The sequence below is a fragment of the Podarcis erhardii genome (genome assembly GCF_964252035.2).
Source record: "Podarcis erhardii genome assembly, chromosome: 6".
In the NCBI taxonomy this organism is placed as follows: Eukaryota; Metazoa; Chordata; class Lepidosauria; order Squamata; family Lacertidae; genus Podarcis; species Podarcis erhardii.
In genome coordinates this window covers 17,470,703-17,490,293 of record NC_138510.1, presented here as the reverse complement: position 1 = coordinate 17,490,293, position 19,591 = coordinate 17,470,703, and the positions used below count along the sequence as shown (strand labels likewise).

The 19,591-nt window shown below is 41.0% G+C and overlaps 1 protein-coding gene across 4 annotated transcripts in view; it reads right to left on the bottom strand.

Moving 5' to 3' along the window:
- Positions 1 to 1,058: 1,058 nt before the first annotated feature.
- The window catches only part of ZNF217 (zinc finger protein 217), a 34,423-nt gene continuing 15,890 nt past the window's right edge, over positions 1,059 to 19,591 (bottom strand). For 3 of the 4 annotated variants that reach the window (XM_081867563.1, XM_081867560.1, XM_081867562.1), the window contains exons 2-6: positions 13,462 to 15,227; positions 10,660 to 10,785; positions 8,162 to 9,703; positions 5,414 to 5,540; positions 1,059 to 3,724 (exon numbers count right to left, since the gene is read on the bottom strand). In XM_081867563.1, coding sequence (XP_081723689.1) covers positions 5,431 to 5,540; positions 8,162 to 9,703; positions 10,660 to 10,785; positions 13,462 to 14,863 — 3,180 coding nt within the window. In that variant the 5' untranslated portion in view covers positions 14,864 to 15,227 and the 3' untranslated portion in view covers positions 1,059 to 3,724; positions 5,414 to 5,430. Of the gene's footprint in view, positions 3,725 to 5,413; positions 5,541 to 8,161; positions 9,704 to 10,659; positions 10,786 to 13,461; positions 15,228 to 16,154; positions 16,267 to 19,591 lie in introns of those variants that run through there. The other variant, XM_081867561.1, reaches the window with a different exon arrangement.

The following is a 19,591-nucleotide window of genomic DNA, read 5'->3' as shown; positions in this document are numbered from 1 at the left end:
TTTTTGTGTTTTTATATTGATCTTCGGATGAAGGTTGGTATAGAAATTTAGTAAATACTAATAAATAGTAGAAGTACAACGAGACATTTTCTTATTGCTAATGCATACACCTGCTTGACCTCTGCACCCATTTTCTAGGGGGAAGAATAAAAATGCAACTTGCGTGACAATGCTATACCTGCCTTGAAGATTAATACTACATCGTGGATATTTTGTGTGTGCAGTCAAGATGCATTTCTAAAATTGAAGTTCAAACACCACAGTGATGTCAACCATGAGAGAAAGGGCTCTTTCCCTCTCTTGAGCAATGAAGTGAAACTTGGTATTTACTTGTATTAGTTCTAAAGTGAGCCCTTTCCATTTATTTTCACTTAACTACTGGGGCTGCATATAGCAAACCTTGCCCTTTCCCTCATTCAGATTCCAAAGAACTGATAATGAAGGAAGAACACCTATTTGTTGAATAAAAGGACCCCCCCCCCAAAATAAAGTATTTTAAAAGTAATATTGACCACCAGTACCACAAGCAGACCCCAAAGAACGACTGATTCAAGTACAGGTTAAGAATATAATTTGTTCTGGAGGTCCATTCTTAACCTGAAACTGTTCTTAACCTGAAGTACCACTTTAGGTAATAGGGCCTTCCGCTGCCATCACGCCACCGCTGTGCGATTTCTGTTCTCATCCTGAAGCAAAGTTCTTAACCCAAGGTACTATTTCTGGGTTAGCGGAGTCTGTAACCTGAAGTATCTGTAACCTGAAGCATCTGTAACCCGAGGTACCACTATATACGGTATATTTTTAAAAGAAACCCTAGTAAACTTTTGAAAACAACCGAGGACACCCCCCCCCCGCTTGACATCAGTTTTACTACTTCACTTTGCTCCATAAATCCCCCTAAGACACTCCTCAGTAATTTTCTTGCTTTAGTCCTCTTGCAGAATGACCGTTCAGTACTTGGAATTTTGCATGCAACTTGCGTTCAAACAAAAACCACGCAACCACCCTGTAAAATTTTGACTGTCTAGTGTTCAGAAAGTGAAACAAGGACGAGAGTATTTGCAAAAAAAACACCAAGTTGTATTTACATCCACATGTAATAACATATTCCACTAAACTGAAAACACATCATAAATTAAATGACTTGAATTGGTGTCTACAGCCTGACAAACTTAAGGGAGGTTCCACAATTAAAACAAATCAAGATGGTAGGAAATAAATACAACAAATTGATAATTTGTACCAGTATACTCATTGCTATTGCAAAACAAAAAACCAAAAAAAACCCCAGTAGTATCCCATAGTTAATACTGATGGGCAAAACCTACTTTGGAGACCAGGGCTGCAATCTACAAAGCTCTGCTGCTGCAGATCCTCTGTTTTGACAGGGCTTTCATGGCACTCCCGTGTGGAAATGCTTGGGTGTACAGCTGCAATTGAGGGCATCTCTTGTGTTAACATCACAATATATGAGCTGCGTTGTTTTGTGCTGCAAAAGGAGCACTGGAAACCCCAGGCCATGGGGAAAGGGTCCACCAGTGTCTCCCCTTCCGGAAACCAACCCAGCAAGTGCAGGACTTATGATATTATTTCTGCAGGGAAGGAAGAAGCTTGCGCTGGAGCAGCTCCAGTGACATAATAAAGGTAACACGAGAGAGATGTCCCGAATCAAATTTGAAAGCGTTCTTCGTTCTCTTCCATACTGAAAAGAGACTGAGAGTTTTAGAAAAACTGCACCAAAATGAAGAGGAAGATTCTTTTAAAAACATACAAACTATAGTTAAACATAGCCCTGGTCTTTTATATTTTAAGATTTATTACTTGAAAAAAAGGATACAGACAAGTTATTTTACACATCCTATAAGACTCGTTGAAGGGTAAGGCAAAAATAGAATAACCATCTTCCACGCAAATTTATCTTCAAAAAATAGGCTATAAAAGTGCAAAACTAGGAAAACAAATCTAGATTTTATGTACATATGGCTCAGCTTATGAACAGGAAAATGGTAAATTGTGTACAATTTCCTGATACACAGCACTTCATTACATTGCCAGTTTTACAGAGACATCAAAATTACATATCCCTTAATACACAGGAAGTAAGAAATTAATTTAAAATGTCTCAAAGTTGCATATGGGGTTGTGGGGTAATCGCCAAGAAAGTCTGTGTTCTGCTGTTTTACATCTGATAAGAAACACACAATCAACAGTGCAAAAATTATTTTTGAAACCATTTGTTTCCTGGAAATGTTTGACATCCAAACCCAAAGAAAAGAATGAGTCATTAAAGGCTTCACATGCTGTATCATCAATATGCACAGCAACATGGCTGGTAACAAGACGGCTCTTCCATTCATTATTGTCATGTGCAATGGAAAAAATATTGGGTTCATAGACACACAAAAAACCCCAACAGTTCCTTGACAAGGCTATCAAAAAACTTGGGGCTGTACTGCATGCACAGCACACAGTTCCAAATGTAAAGGAGTGGGTCCCTAAGTAAAGCCACCACCATTCCTCTTTGCTTTGGTGAATATAGCCCTGGGCACAATGAAATGTGCAAGCCATTGCCTTCAACATGGGAAGGCCCACAGTTGCCCCATAGACGTATGGAGGAGTGGGTTGAGGTGGGAGGGGGAGGCGAGACAGGCCTTCAGTTGAAAGTAATGGCAGTGCACATGACATTATATTCTGGCCCAAAATGGAAAGGAATGCTGGGGTGGGGTGGGGTGGGGTGCAGAGTGGGGAGTAGAATAGGACTTCATAGTACCATGTGGAAATCTTTTCCCATGCATACAGCTATATGAATGGGTGGGTCATGTCCTTGCTTTGGCTGCTGGACAAACAAGGAGTACTATATTTGCAAATATAAAGTTTTGTAACTGGTACAACAAGTTGCATCAGGGTTCAACAGGAATGCTGTTTTCTGCTTCAGGCATATGTACAAAAAAAATTTAAAGCTATGCATTTTTGCAATATGATGCATCTGTGGAGTCAAAACTGAGTATTTAGGAGGAAGAGGGGTAAACTGAATCTATCTCATGCAAGCACAAGTCCCTCTTCAGTAATAGCTTGGAGGCCAAAAAGCATTTTATCTGAATTGTGACTGCATGCCAAGGATTATGAGACGTGTTACTCCCTATTGATAGAAAATAAAGTACACGGTTTCTTTGAAAAGATTGTGGTACTTGTGTTAATGTTTTTGCCTTATTCCAGCTGGTATTTAAACTGCATAAGATGAAAACAAAAGTATGTTGTTCATTTGGAAACGTTTTCAAAAATGTACATAGGTTAAAGCACAAAACAAAATTTGACAAACTACTACCCTTATACAAAAATAATCCCAGTATTTAAACCAGACACATCTCAATGCACAGATTTACCTGAGGTGCAAGGGTTACACACAGCTTCTAAATTGGATCTCTTTTCAGCAGCACTCAAGTATGCAAAAATATACTTTATATTGAATATTTGGTCAATGATAATTCTGAGAAAAAATATTATTCAAGATCAGGAACAGATGCATTTGCCAGTTCTTTGCAAGCTAGTCTTGAGAAGACAGTGTTTAGGTCCACAATGTACAAATGGGGTCAGACCTTCCATTACAGAACTGTAGTGTTTCTCTCTATACAACAGTACAATCACAGCTTAGTTTGGTAGCTTTCATCATTCATTATTCTCAAGAGATGAACTGCAAGGGAAATCAAAATTTGCATCTTCATACCTGGAACACACAAACAAAAAGGGTTCTATGGCAATGACTCACAACAGATACAAAAAAAAAAAAGCATAGTGGGGCTGGAAACTTCAGAAAGAATACTACTTAGAAGTGATTACAAATGTAGGAAAAACTGTGTTGAACTTTAGGCTACAGATTATAAACTCTGGTGCCAGAACATGGAAAATATAGCACACACACCTGTTGGCAAATTCTCCCCAATTACATAAAGGAATGCTTGATCAGCGACACATTGCCATTGTGTTACCCATTTCCCCTCAATCTTGCCTTACAAGAGTTATATTTTAGTTTTAGTGCACTACCAAGGACCTGAATGTTCCAGTTAAATGGCCTTAACCACGTATCCTCTTGTAAACAAGTCAAACTGGGGGGGGGGGGTCAAGCAAGGTAAATGAAGGACACACACTTAGAAAACTAAGTAAGAAAACATTTCCAGGAAGGTGAAGAGGGGAATCTTCACGTGAATCATACACTATTTGAGATATGTCAACACACAAACATTTTTACTTTAAAAAGTGTTGATACTTAAACTGTTTGGGGCAGCAATATAGGACAACCCTGACCACTGGAACATCAAAGCTACTGGGCCAGTAAGAGTGCTTGGTAACTCATATTTACATAACAGAGCAAATCCTCTCACACAGCACCCTTTTTTCCTTAAAATGGAGAAACCACACAGCTTAGGGATGCACCCTAGTTTCTCAGACAGACAGGCAGCAGGACCACAGAACAGAGAATATTTAAACTGAATAGTCCTGGGTAGCCATCTCAATTACGAAAGATGAGCATAAGCAAATCAAAGCATTATTTTAGATACCATGAGAACAAGAATAAACCAGTGCCATTCAATAAAGATTCTGTCCTTCACATAAAGAAGCAAAGCTCTTAAAACTCACTGAAACTACCGTATTTTTCGCCCTATAGGACGCACTTTTCCCCTCAAAAAATGAAGGGGAAATGTGTGTGCGTCCTATGGGGCGAATGCAGGCTTTCGCTGAAGCCTGGAGAGCGAGAGGGGTCGGTGCGCACCCCTCTCGCTCTCTAGGCTTTGCGGACCTCTCCGCAAGCAGCTGAGTTCAGCGCATCCAGGCTTCGTGGACCTCTCCGCAAGCGGCGGGAGCGCTCCCGCTGCTTGCGGAGAGTTGCCTGCATGCCGAAGCCTGCGCCCGCTGAGATCAGCGCGTCCAGGCTTCGCGGACCTCTCCGCAAGCAGCGGGAGCCAGCCCTGGGCTCCCACGGCTTGCAGAGAGCTGCCTGTTTGGGGACTGGGGTCGGGGGAAGCTCGGGCCTCCCCCGCCCCAGCCCCGCGCCTGGGGGGGGGGATAATTTTTCCCCTTTATTTCCCCCCCAAAAAACTAGGTGCGCCTTATGGGACGGTGCGTCCTACAGGGCTAAAAATACGGTAAACTACAACAGGATGGCACAACATATAATGAGCTGAACCTCACAAGCATGCTGGACAGTAACTCCTTTTTAGTTGTATCTCATGATATTTTTACATTTTGACCACTGACAAGCACATAATGCCCACTTTTTGTTCTGGGATAAGAGGGTCTGCAACAATCAATTCACATTACTTTTTTGTGTTCCTCCTGCCAATATGTGAATTGTGGGGAGGGGAGAAGATCCTTATTCCCGAGGTTAATTTTTTTTTTAATAAAAAAAGTTGTTTACCATTCATTGTAGCAAAATCATGTTCTCTTGTCATTCAGTCGATTATGTGTATTGCCAATAAGCCTCTCGTAACCTCTTTTCTGCAGCATGGTGCTAGACAAGTGTTGATACGACACTGGCCTTTTTCCTTAAAAAACAAACAAACAAAAAAAACCCCCAGCACATTAGAAGACATTACCACTAAGGCCAGAAATAGCCACAAAACTAATTTCAAGAACTTAGTGAAATAACCATGGCATTCTTCCTCTGCCCTTGCTCAAATGAATAACTTGTCTATAAACACACTTTTTGCAATTACATTTTGATCGTTTTCATGAACTCAGCTGAATCTATCTTGAATGCAAAATGCTGGAAGAATTACATCAGACAATGATAATGATCTGCATACCTCAATGAAACACAATGGTCAGGACCCAATGAACCATGAAACTTTTTGCACAAGCTCAAGGCGGCGGCGGGGGGGGGGGGCTGCTATACAGTAGCTTTCCCCTCAAAACAACACCAACTGCTTTTGAAACCAAAAGCAGTTTGTAGCATGACATGAATCCAATTGTTTTAAAGCTGGGTGGGAGGTGCAAAAAAATGTTACAAGACTAGCACAAGTTCCTTGCCCAAGCCAAATCTAGCTCCCATTTTATGCACTGTTACCAATTTGTTTCCACAAGACAACTAACTTGCTAGTTTTATACCCAAATTGGGGGGGGGGGGCGGACTTGTGCTGGAATAATAACCACGTGAATGCAGCTTTATTGCAAAACAAGGCAGCGAGTTTGTAGAACCGTGGGTTCAAATCATCTAGCGAAAACCCTGGCCTGAGGCAGCAAAGCGCTTTAGCCGCTGCTTGTCCCAACTCTTAGCATACATAATTTCCTGAAGTATTCAAAACAAATAATCCGATTGAGACCACTCTGGAAAATAGGAATAAAGAAGCTGCACAAGAGGGATCTGAACACATGGAGAAAGCCTCGTCACTATTACAGCCATGAAAATGTAGGTGCAGGCACTTCCCACATGCTTCCTCATGCTTTCTTTATTCTTACTTCACTGCAGCCAAGGGCGAATAGCAACTATATCACTAATGTAATTCAGGAACTGCTCCTGTGACAAACAACCACAGTAAGTCCATACCATCCCAGAGATAAAGCTACATGAGCCACTACCACACTACTGCTTCATGTGGTGTATTAGTCACATGATTCAGGCAAGTGCTGAATCAGCACACGGCATGGCTGGAAAAATCCCAGGGGTCCTGTAGCTGTTGATGGCATCCCCCTTCCCTTTTTAAATTTAGGTGGGGGGACCTGTGAAGGGTCCAGCAGCTCCAGTGCCGCCATCTTCACTAAACCCAATGCCCTACCCAAATGTGTAATCCCTCTGCAATTTCAGTTTGCAGCTCTGAAGCATTCTAGGGAAATGAAATCTGCGGCTGCGACCACCTGAGCGAACCTAGTGCTTCCCTGTGCTGAGGAACCTGGAGCTCCGCTACTTTCAGTACTGCATGGCCCCCAACTGCTGTCTGTTCCCACTTGTGCCTGTTGCTGCTCCCCTTGCACCTGGAAAACTATTATTTCAGGAGGGGCAACAAGGCAGCATTTTAGTGAGAGTACTTTGTCCCAGGTACTCTCAAGCGTTGTGCTGGCCCTGGATCTAAGTCCAGGTTGCACATCTTGTGCTGATGTTTTTTTCTCTGAGCTGGCATACATATACAGGCAGTCGCCATTTTGTGTGGGGGTTCCATTCCTGGCCCCCAAGTGCGCATAAGCCCATACTGTTCTGCCCTTGTTCTGGATTCAAACAACCCATATGTCACTGGTCACATGTCAACTGGACATGCACAAAATGGTAACCACCTGAACCTAAAGACTCAGGCCAGCAGGTGTGGTCATTAGCTATACACATGAATTTGGCATGTCTGCAGCCTTCTCCAATCTGGCATAGGGCATAACTCTTCTTTCTAGCTTTAAGAAGTTACTGACAAAGTTTAGAAAAGGAGGCAAGGAGTCCCACACCTAGCCTCCCCCAACCCACCCAGTGCTGTATAACAAAGAGCAGGAACTAGGGCTCTGTTCTCCCTCCCTTAATTTTGTATTAATTGTTCTTTTTTCCTGCCCTGCCCTTCCTCCCAAAAGAGCACCCAGGGTGGCTGACATAAAATCTACATGCACAACAGTTTCTGCAAAACAGAAACTATGCAGCTTGAAGGCAGCTGCTCTTAGCAACATGCTGTGTGAAAACATAGTGTGGTGCCAAATCCCTGTCTTCTGGTAATGTAAGCCCTTGGGGAAGTAAAGGAGGCGGTAAGTGATCACTCTCATTTTTTTAAAAAAGAAATTATTACTGGCGATTGGTCAGAAAAAGAAAAAACAGAGTGACCTATCTTACAATGTCTAGATGGGAAATTTTGGGGTTCACAGTGGGAGCCATGCGTTGATCTCCTCTGGGGCAGAAGTCAAAATATCCCACAGAGAAATCCAAGTTTTTGCCATAGTTGTGATTGGGCACCACTTTGTAGCAGCCAATAAATATATGTCTGCTATCCTATTTTCCCCCAGATACATTTAATAAGCCCAGGATTAATGAGACAACAGCAATCACATCCAAGTTCTTAAATACACATTGAGGATTAGATAAATGGCTGGTAAATTCTAGTTTTTGTGAGCAGTGCAGTCACTTAAAACATGATAATTTGATTCAGCAAGCAGAAAGCATTAGTTTTGTTTTTAAAGTGCTGAAACACAATGTGAATACCTTCTTTTGAAGAGCTGGGGACTTGGCTGCTACTTGATCCACAGGAACTGTAATATGGCCCAGGACCATATGTTTCGTATGGCTTCAGAATAGTCACTGGATTTATAGCATCTACTTCAGAGCTCATGAGCCCTTGTTTGGCTGGGAGGAATGAGGCAGCAGGTTTGGTGTGTGAATATTCCTGAGGTAGCAGACCTGCATATCTGCCTGCAATATGTAATCTGCCAGCATCGTTCCCTCTCCGATACAGCATAGGGTCAATCTGTTCTGGAGCCAAAAGATTAGACCTTGCTCTTTTAGAAGGCAGTCCATCAAATTCCAAGTTTATATTCCCTGCAGGTCTGTTACTGAGAAACTCTATTCCTCGATTGCTTGACCAAGCAGATTCATTCAACGGAGTCTCAAGAGAGCCATTTATGTTGCTACTTGCTATGCCTAATTGAGAAGCCAAAACTCTTGCTTTAGGATCCAGCTTTTTCCCTCTATCCTGTACAGGAGTGCTACTGGGGCTGTTGTGGGTTTCATGCTGTGGTCTAGAGCTAGTAATCTGACCTCCAATCACTTGCAGTTTGCATGATTTCAAGTTACTTGGTGCCGAGCTGCTAGAGTTCAACGCTGAAAAAATGGGTGCTTTGCTCCGTAGAGTGGCACAATGTTTAGCCTTCTCCACATGCGGAGATTTTGACTGGGTAGGCAAGGAAGACTTGATTTTCCCAGGGTTAAGAGGCAGAGGGTGCACATCCTTTCCCAGAAGATAAGGTGGGCATCCAGTACGTCTGGCTTTAAGAGCTGCCCTATTTCTGATGCTATTTTTATTAGCAGCGTTGGAATTATTGGGGGGCTTATGCATCAATCGCCGGTGCATTATTAGAACCTCTGGATATAGTGTTCGGTAAGTACAAAAGGAGCAGGTGCTGGTTGCTAAGGAGCACTGAGAGGCAGCAGTTGCTGAAGCATCCAGAGAACAGCCAGTAGATAAATTTAAGGGCTTTTCTTGAGCTATTAGTCTGCATTTCGAGTTTTCTGAAATGTCGCTTAGAAGAGCCATATTTGTTTCACCTTTCACAGCACCAGAATAAAGCACACTTTCTGGCAAAACATAATTCCTTTTCTCAGACCTATCAACGTGCTTGTTTTCCTGAAGCTCTATTTCAATTTTTCCCAACTTTAAGTTTTCAAGGCATGGAACTGATGCACCATCATCTGAGCCACCATAGTTTGTACCTTTATTTGTGTCCTGAGTGATATTATTCAGTGCAGTCTGAAAAGAGGAAAGCATTTCTTTCTGCTGTTTTACAGGTGGGCCTCCTTTAGCATCTTTGGCATCTTCCAGGAGCCTTTTCAGATTTTTGGTTTCTGGAACACAATCGCCGACTGGCAAAAAGCCCATCTCCTGAGAAGATAGCAAACCTTTACTGTCAATTTTCACATCTGCTGCAGCTTCTGTTTGCTTGTCCTTGTGGTGTCTCTCCAAGTGATATCGCAAAGATGTTTTCTGGGCTGCTGCATACTCACAAAATTCACATTTGTATGGTTTTTCACCTGAAAGAGTTGCAAACGAGAAGTCAGAGCTATTACCATTTCCCTCTGCTAAAAAAACACAAGCAGGAAATCTGTGCTATCCTTTCCCATCTCCACTAAATATGCTGGGGGAATCAATATTTTGCCAAAATCTAAGTACTAAGTACTTCACTAAGTACTAATATCTCTTTGATTTAGAGGAAGTTTTAGCTGCTTTAGTTTAGATGACCATTTTGCTAAACATAGGACAAAAGTAAGGATAAACAACAAAGCATATAAGCCAAGGTGATAATCCTCCCTATAGTTGCATACATTTTCAAGAGGTCAGCATCACTGGTTCACATATGTGAGTCTCTTGGTTGGCCAGGATTGAGCCATGTAGCAGTAAGCAACTGAAGCTGAACACTAAGGAGTGCCATCACATCCTTCTGGAATAGCATAAGGCATGTCAAGGACCTTTACCACACTCCCCCACCCTCAAGCAAGTGGCAAAGCAACTTGAGAATTTCCACGTCCTTCTACAAGCTAAATTTCTGAGGTGGGCTCTGAGCCATCAATGTTGATGAAGATGCTTACATTCCTGGAGTCAATATGGATGTGTAACAGCCTCTCCTCCCAACATACATATAGCTTCCAGCACTGAACATCACAGTTCTCTGGAGTTCACTGAACACCACATACTATGGAAAGAGGCTAAAATCTTAAAAAGCAAGCAGCAGTGCTCTCTTATTTGTAAATCCCTCGATTTCCAATATCCTTTCCAGTTGGCTCACAATTCTGGACATTTGGAGTTAATAGCATAGCTCTTAACCACCTCATCTGTCTAGAGGTCACAACTAGGGCCTACTGTATTTCCTCAGAATGCAGTAAGTTGGTTCTGGGAAGTGTATCAAACACCAAAGCTGGAATTATCCTAATCATGAAATTTCCTTCAGTTCAGGCACCAACCATCATGAAGAGAGTTCAATTCATTTTACCTGTGTGAGTTCTGAGATGAATATTGAGGTAATAGTTTGAGCGGAAATACTTCCCACAATAGCTGCATTCTCTAGAGGCGCCAAGGTTTTTAACTTTTGCCCTTTCTATGCCATCTTCGTTCTTATCTTTGGACAGAGGAAGAAAAGAAAAAACACAGACAAACCATATTATAAAAGTGAATACAGTGGTACCTCGGTTTTCGAACAGCTTAGTTCCCGAACAACTTGGAAATTGAACACTGCAAACCTGGAAGTCAGTGTTCCAGTTTGCGAACTTTGCTTTGGAAGCCGAATGTGCTCCTGAGCATCCATTTGTACTCTTGTGCTGCTAATTTGTGCCCCCCCATCATAATTAAAGCTTCCTGCCTTCCGTTTGTACTGTTGTGCTGCTTATTTGTGTCCCCCCCATTGTAATTAAATCTTCCTGCCTTCTGTTTGTAGTGTTGCACTGCTTATTTTCGTTGTGTGTCCCCCCCCCCGCCCCGTAATTGAAGCCTTCCGTTTCCAATTGCAGTGTTCTGAGGTGATATTTGGTGCTTTTGTTTTTGCTATTTTTTTGCATTTTTGTTTGTGTGGCTTGTTCTTACTTTGATGGGACTTTGACTTGTGACTTCATTTTTGTGACTTGTTTTTTGGACTGGAACCCAGTTCAGCAACTCATTGATTGACTGTGTGACTGTGGAAATGGATAAAAGTCCCCCTTCCAAACAATGACTATCATCAGTGTAGGCAAGAATTTTTTTTTAATTTTTATCATCTACAATACTGTCTTATTTATTTTATAGTACAGTGCACTGATTATTGCTTTCATTTTATTGATCCATTTTATGGTCTTGTTAGATAGTAAAAGTGGTGTTTTAGGGGTTGTTTTTAAAAGTCCGTTTTGCATTACTTTCTATGGGAAAACGTGCCTTGGTTTTGGAATGGACTTCTGGAACGGATTAAGTTTGGGAATCAAGGTACCACTGTACTGGATCCAAGCATGTTCGGCATCTATAATGACAACAGCATGTGTTATTGTGGCTACCACCACTAGACACATATACAGTATGCGCCATGCATCTCCTACCCCTACTGCTCCTTTTCCTTTACTACCATGCAGTGTATTAACACACTATCAGCATCAACATCACTATCAATTGGCCTATGCGCTGTGTTCTAACAAAATTAACTCTGAGTTAATTTTGAGTTTGTAAACCCCATGAGAACACAGATTCTTTCCCTTGAGGTCTCCTAAGTTTCAAGCAATTTCCACCAGACGGGGTTTCCGACTGGGCACCTGAGAATGGAGAACCATACCAACAAGGGGGTGGTTTTTAGTTTTAGCTTTTGACACAGCTTTAACTCAAGTCTATAGGTGGCCCAAATGACCTGATGCTATGTTGTGTTAGGGCCATTTTAAAGGGGGGAAACAGCAGGAGTCACCTGAATGGAGATTAAATATGTTTGTTTGGGAGTTTTGTTGGCCATTTAACACACACACACTTCGGCTGGGTTATTGAGCATGCAACAGCAATATGTATGGTTGCTGTATCCCAGCCCCACCCCAATCTAGAAATAATGTTAAGTGGCATGGTGTATGTGGGCATAATGAGTTTATTAGACTTGCATTGCTAGTTCAACAATAGATGTACTGGAAAAACAAAATGTAAAGTTAGACTTCCAAGAGGAACAAACCCAAAGTGCACTGCACAAGTTGAAACAAATCTACCAAATCTGTGGGGTACAAATATTATTATTTATTATTATTACTGAATGTACAGTATTAAACCCAACCCTACGGGAAGTATTTTAGTTCAACAGTAAACAGAATTTTGTTCAAATATTGTAATGCTAGTGTGGGACACCTTCATAGTTCATTTGCTTGTATAAGTCTTTCATAGTATTGGAACAGAAGAATTTCTCTTTTATAAAAATTAATTGTTTTGAGTAAAAAAAAAATGTTCACCCTAACAAGTGCCTGGTTTTCTGTAATACATTTAAAGGAGGGAAATCTTTTGTTATCTGTTCATCACAGCAGGTTCCAGTTCTTCATTTGATAGTCATATAAACAGTTTTTTCTCTCCCTCCCTCTAGCTCCTACATGCAACTCCCAAGAAATAACACTAGAGGGCAGCAAGCACAATATTATAATCAACAAAGGGAGTTTCAGGTTCTTTCTAATGCCATTGCTTAGAGGTGCAATTTCAGTTAAGGCTGCAGAATGGTGGTGCACACAGAAAACATGGACAGGAAATGCACCTAGTCATTTCATAAAATAAGAGCAATTTTTATCTTCTCAAAATTTTCATATTTTAAAAATTAATGCACTAGCAACTATGCACTGACACAACCTAAATGATCATGAATATATACAAACATGTCCCTATAGTGCTTGGACCTCAGTACCAGTTGGCAAAGAATTAAGAAACAACAAAGTTTCTCAAGGTTTTATGGCAAAGAAACAAAAGTCATTCAGCCATCAACAGAATTGCTAGTGCTCCATTATACTAACCTGAACTACAGGTCTGCACATTGCTAGAAAGGGCAAGATGCAGTCATGTGTACATGGAACATGCTGTACAAAGGATTACGCAAGCATCCTTCCCTTAAGTGCACTTACAAGAAAGGAATTATGCCATGACTTTTAAGCAGCAAAATGCTGAGTACCTGTACCTAGGAAGAAGGGTGTTAGTTAATATAGCATTACTAGCAAAAATCTCTGTCAGTGACTTAAAAAAAAAATCAATGTGGTTTAGATAATGTATACGTGAACAAAACAAGTGAGCTAAAAAGGAATCACAACTTCTTAGTAGCTCTTACCTAAGGTCTCTATTAGTCCATCCTCTGATCCATCTTCAGAGCCTCCTTCCCCTCGTTCTCCTACTCCATTCTCATCCACAGTCCCAACATCTGTAAGGCATGCTCTTGGCTGCTTTCCTTCAACAGAGCTGGCTTCTAAATCATTCTTTCGGTCTCTCTTATGTACTCTTGAGTGAAGGACAAGCTGGTGGTAAGTTCGAAAGGCTTTGCCACACTCTGAACAATGTGTGGGCTTGTCTTTGTTCTGGGACAATTTTGAATCCATCTCCATAGAAGGCACTTCACGGCCAGGATATTTGAATTTGTCTTGTGGTATATTACCAATCGCTGTGAAACTACCACTTTTGCTTGCCTTGATCTTCCCCGTGCTTTCAATCTGGCTTGCTTTGTTTGCATTCCAAATTTCCCCAAGCTCTTCTTTATCAGAAGAGGAGTCATCATTGTCTGTACTTCCTTCATGCCCTGGCTCTTTCACTTGCCCATGGCCAGTAGCAATTTTTCCTTTGGTAGCCAGTTGCCATGCCTGATACGTACTGAACGGATCTAACTCTGCTATCCATTTCACAGGCTTTTCTTGCTTTTTATTGCTAGGAGGCATACGTGGTTTTAAGTTTAAAAACTGCAAAAACTCTTCCCTGGGCGATCCATTTCCTTTGTCACCTGGATCAGCTTGTGAGCCATCATCACTGGCTACTGAATCTTTGGTATGTACTTTACTGTGCTCAATTAAACTTTCCTTATTCTGAAATAGGAAGCCACAAACCATGCAGATTTTGTAAGGTGATGTAATACTTTCAGTTACTTGGTCCTGTACAACCTCATTTATGGTTATAGGACTCTCTGATCCTTGAGGTGTCTTGCTTCTAGAACCAGGCTTACCAGTATGTGTTCTCATGTGATTTTTGAGGAACCATGGCTCCTTAAATCTCCTCCCACAAACACTGCACCAGTAAGTGAAAGAGTCCTTGTGCTTTCTCATGTGGGCCTCAACATCATATGCCTCCTCAAATGTTTGTCCACAAACCACGCAACTGAAATCTTGGCTATCCTTTTCATTGGCATCTGAGGGTGGCAAGTCTGTTTTCACTTGTCCTTTATCAAGATGGCTAAGGTATTCCGCTTCTACACGCAGAACTGCTGGTTCGCAGAGTGTTGGCCTGTGCTGCATTAAGACATGCTTACCAAGATCTTCTGGATGCTTGAAAGTCTGATCACAAAACATGCAATCCAAAGGCATGCATCCTTCCCCTTGCATTAAGAACTTGTCTTGCAAGTTCTTGTACGAGATTGTGTTGGCCCCTTTTATTGGCATAGTGGCATCATTGTTCTCCATACGTGAACCAACAGTACTTGCTATGCCATCTGGTCCATCCATATATGCTAAAAGAGGTTGAGTAGGCATATTCCTTTGAAGATGTTAACATGGATTCTAGGTTTTTTTGCGTTGGAGATTAAGGCCACTTCAGTGGCTTCCCACCTGTTTACTCACAAATGTCCAAGCCCAGAGGACCATCAAGAGAAGTTTGCTGAATGTTTTTGCTCATTGGTAGGGGTAGAAAGCCTCACGCAATACAAACTATTTATAAAAGTGTCCCATCAGTTCTCCAATGAAGGTATTGGATTGTTTATGCTCTCCGTGAAGCTTTTTCAGTTCATTTAAACTTCAAAGAAACTAGCCTGCATATATCTCCACATGTAAAAAAGTTAGCTCTTCTTAAGCCCAAAGAAATATGGAAATGGTTTAGCAGCACCAAGAAATTCACCACCTATGGAGAGAAGATTTAACACACAAACATTAACAAAGGAAACATGGATGTAATAAAATACTTTTGTTTAAAAACAAGAGATTAAACTAGTATATTTTATATGATTTATTCATGTTTTATACTGCTACCAATATTCAGATTAAGTAATAAACTACTCCCTTAAGTCACCATAGATAACCAGGAATGTCAGGGAGGAAAATGTATGGAATTTGATAAAAGAAATTACAGCTTAGAGGAAAATATGTGTATTACTAGGCTTCTATGCTGGAGAAAGTGAAGGTCATTTCTCTCTACGCAGCATAGAAATGCAGCAGGGCTTATGGAAAAGGGACAGAGTGAAGCATTTCTCCTTGTCCAGTCTACTGCATTTATGAGCTGGCAAAAAGGGAGGCAAAGCCCTTTCTCTGGGACTAGCACAGAAATCAAGCAGGAAGGCAGAGGAGCAGGAAACACTTAATGCCTCCTCAGCCAGTCTGTTGCATTTCACGGCTTTTTACTAGCCTGATTTTTATTCATAAGAGAGGTTGACCATCTATCTATCCTACCAAGCTCCTCTTGCGGAGTTCAAAGTGGGCAGGTATTTCTTTTGTCTTATTTTTTGGCATGCTAGTAGCTTTTTATGGCTAATATTTAAGGCTGTCTTATAAAAAGTGACTTCTCCCTTTTAAAATTATTGCAAAACACACACATTTAGTCCAAACAACATTATTCTTCCTAGAATTCGTTTAAAAACAACTGCAACTACAGCTAACAGTTTGCCCAGGCAAGTCTAAAAAACAATTCTGTGTATTCCACAATTAAGTAAATATAACACAGCTATTGAATTCAGATTTCAATACATAGTTATCTTTAAAATGATGCAACTGTCAAAGGAAGTTACTAATTTCTGCGAGGAACCTGCCCTAGGGAGTTACTGTTAACACTCACATCATGCTTTTATATTCATATGAAGGAAGCTGCTTCAGTGAAAGAAATCTAGTAAGAAATTGTTACTAAAGTTCTTTCGCCTCCAAAATCCTAAATCTGAAAAAGTCAGGTGAAGCAGAATTACATTCCACTGTATTGCATCCAAACAATTTGGATTGTTTTATATGAGCCCTCACCTTGCAAAAATGGTTGAACTTTTAATATTAATTTAAAGTGTGAGTAAAGCTCTTATTCATGACTATATGCAACATCTGCTGTGGATAGTGCCCATCTGGCAGCCATTTTGAAGCTACACTGTCTGCTGCTACTTCAACAGGCAGCCAACTCAGCAAATGGAGTTCCTACCCTTTGGATTACTTAACAGCACCATCAGCAGCAGACCTACCAGATAAGAGATTAAGACTACGTTAGCCCTAAAATAAAACTCTTCTGAGCAGCTGCATTTTGGTGATCCATTCTAAGCAATAACATGTTTAAATCTCAAGTGAGAAGCAAGCAGAATAAAAAATTATTCTAATTTCACTGATCCAGTAGACCTGGTAATCTAGCTTTCAAGGCACTTATTTCTGATTTTTTTTTTAAAAAAAAAAAAAAAGCTCAACAAGTTGTACAGGGCTGCATTTTGGCAGAAATAAAATGGCATTTCAAAGTACTTCAGCTTAATTCTTGTCTAAATCACCCTATAAGATGGGTCAGTATTATTATCACCATTTAATAATGTATTTAAATATTTATAAACTACTTTTGTATAAAAAGGGGGGTGTATACCACACAAAGGTTACAACTATAAAAGCAAATAAAATGGTGAGAGTGGAGGGGCAGAGGTTGGAAAGAGTGTCTTCCTGGAGTCCACCTAATGAGTTCATAATGACTGAACAGAAGACTACCAGCTTGTCCCCAAGTCAGTCACCACAATACACCAGCATATGCCGTTTAACAGGGAACAATTTTATCCCTATTTACTAGTATTTATACACGGTTCAGCTTTCTATTCCTCTCCAAGATGTGGGGAGGAGAGTTTTGTGTTACTTTAAAAAGCACCCGCACCCCCCAATTGACAGGGGTTGGACTAGATGACCCCCATGGTCCCTTCCAATTCTCTGTTTCATATTCTTTGTAAACCACTTAAAGATGTTATTTACAGTTAAACAGTATAAAAACTTTGTTAAATAAAGTGAAATGCTGACACAGGACTGGCGTAGACACCACAATTTGAAACCACACTACACAATGCATTCCCTCCAAGCGTACCAGGCTTATGCCTTCACTCACAATCCAAAACATATTAATAAGAAATGCTACATTTTTATCACACATTTCCTCCAAGGAGCTCAAGGCACTTAGTTCTTCCACCCTCACTTCATCCTCACAACAACCCTGTTAGGATATGATCCAAGTCAAGAGTGAGTTTCATGACTTGACAGGGGATCCGAACCCATGACTCCCAAGTCCTAGTCGAACATTTCTAAGCACACCACCACATGGGTTCTTTTGATTAAACCAAGAGATGTCACTTGTCAATAGCATTATGTCTACCAAGAGTGACATGGATTGAGGAATGAAGTTGTAGTCCTGTAACCCCTTGAAGAACACAGGTTCCCCATCCTTCCATTACATGCTTGATGCCTATTCTAGATGTAATGTCTCTTCGCTTTCAGCTCCATGGATCCCAGTGCAGCTAGAATTTATTTGTAAGTACTGTATTAAAAAATGGTAAACACTGCAACCATTTCCAAATCTAAAATGACCTTGCCAAACATGCAGGCACACCACAAATTCCTTGTGGTTTGAAATCCAAATGTTCTAGTTACTACAGAAGCAACACCCAAGGCACCTGGAGTTTCACAACTCATTTCAGTGTCTTCTGAACCCACAACTCATAAATCCTTGATCAGATTTTCCACATGGGGTACTGGATGTAACTCTAGGGTTCAGAAGCTCCATTCTTGCAAACAAAGAAGTCAGTATGAAAAGCCAAAGCCCTTTAACACCAAATTGCCACTTCCAAAATTGGCACATGTACACACACTACATTTAGTAAAGTTAAAGGTAGAGGACCCCTGGATGGTTAAGTCCAGTCAAAGGTGACTATGGGTTTGCGGCGCTCATCTCGCTTTCAGGCCGAGGGAACCGGTGTTTGTCCATAGACAGCTTTCCAGGTCATGTGGCCAGCAAGGACTAAACCGCTTCTGGAGCAAACCACTTCATTTTAACACCGAGCAGATGACAAGTCATAAGGGAAGATATGACAAATGAAATGATCAGACAGGAAGCTTTTAGGAGCAGGAACTGAGCTTTTTATGCAGAAATGACACCCATGCATACCACGGACTGTACTGAAAACTGACCATAGAAAATAAATCAACATGAGAATTTCTTTAGCTTCAAGATCAAGTGTTCACTTTAAGCACAGTAAACAGGCTTTGGAGAATGATAGAAACCAATGGGAGATGTCAATCTATATTTGGAAACAGAACAGTCTACAATGCAGACTTTATACAAAATAAGGCACAAGACTGTACCTTTTTTTAAAAAAAAAAAAATCTGTGTCCAGAAAACCACAATTAGGACAAATTTAGATCATCTTCTTTCCTCATTTTGTTGAACATTCACCCATGAAAAGCTACAGAACTTTCTTTCTCTAAAGGCAACAGTGCCAAACCACCATCACCATGCAGCTAGGTTAAATTGTTCCTTTTTAAAAACTAGAGAATTTGAGTTAACGTATTTAAAACTACAGTATACCACGTGTCTACTTTCAAGTTAGGAAAGAGTTTGCCTATCACTGGGAATCAAGGCCCACTGAAGTTCACATCACTTCATGATGGGAAGTGGCAGAAGCAGCAAGAGAGATCAGCACTGCATCTTCCTCTCTATAACCTAAATTCCAGTACTGCAGGAGCCTCCAACCCCCACACAAAGGCCTTTGGCACGTATAGGGGAGGGGAAGGGTCTTTCCTTTCACTTTACACCATGCTTTGGAGAACAATAGAAACTAATGCATTCTAGGAAATACACAAGAGAGGGTGGGTGAGCAGATGGAAAAGAATCCTTGTGCTATAAATCCTGGGGGTATGATGAGTTGCCCATGCAGACATGACATCTGGATTTCTGGACCCACTTAACCTACCTATGTGAGCTTTTTCTACATTACAGGGTCAGTCATAGGATCATAGCCTTGGGATCATAGCCCAAACTGAAAGGTTTCCATGCCCAACTCACTGTATGATACCCATAAATGTGTGTGTGTGTGTGTGTGTGTGTGTGTGTGTGTGTGTGTTTAAAGGTGCCATTCAACTAGCTAGAATGGATATAGTTTTGAAAAAAGTTTCACTACCCCATTTTCATCATACAATATTCCTGTGTGCACACAAGGCACAGGATCATGCATATTCCTGTCAATTAAACTCCTGTGTAATACACATTTGTGCTCATAC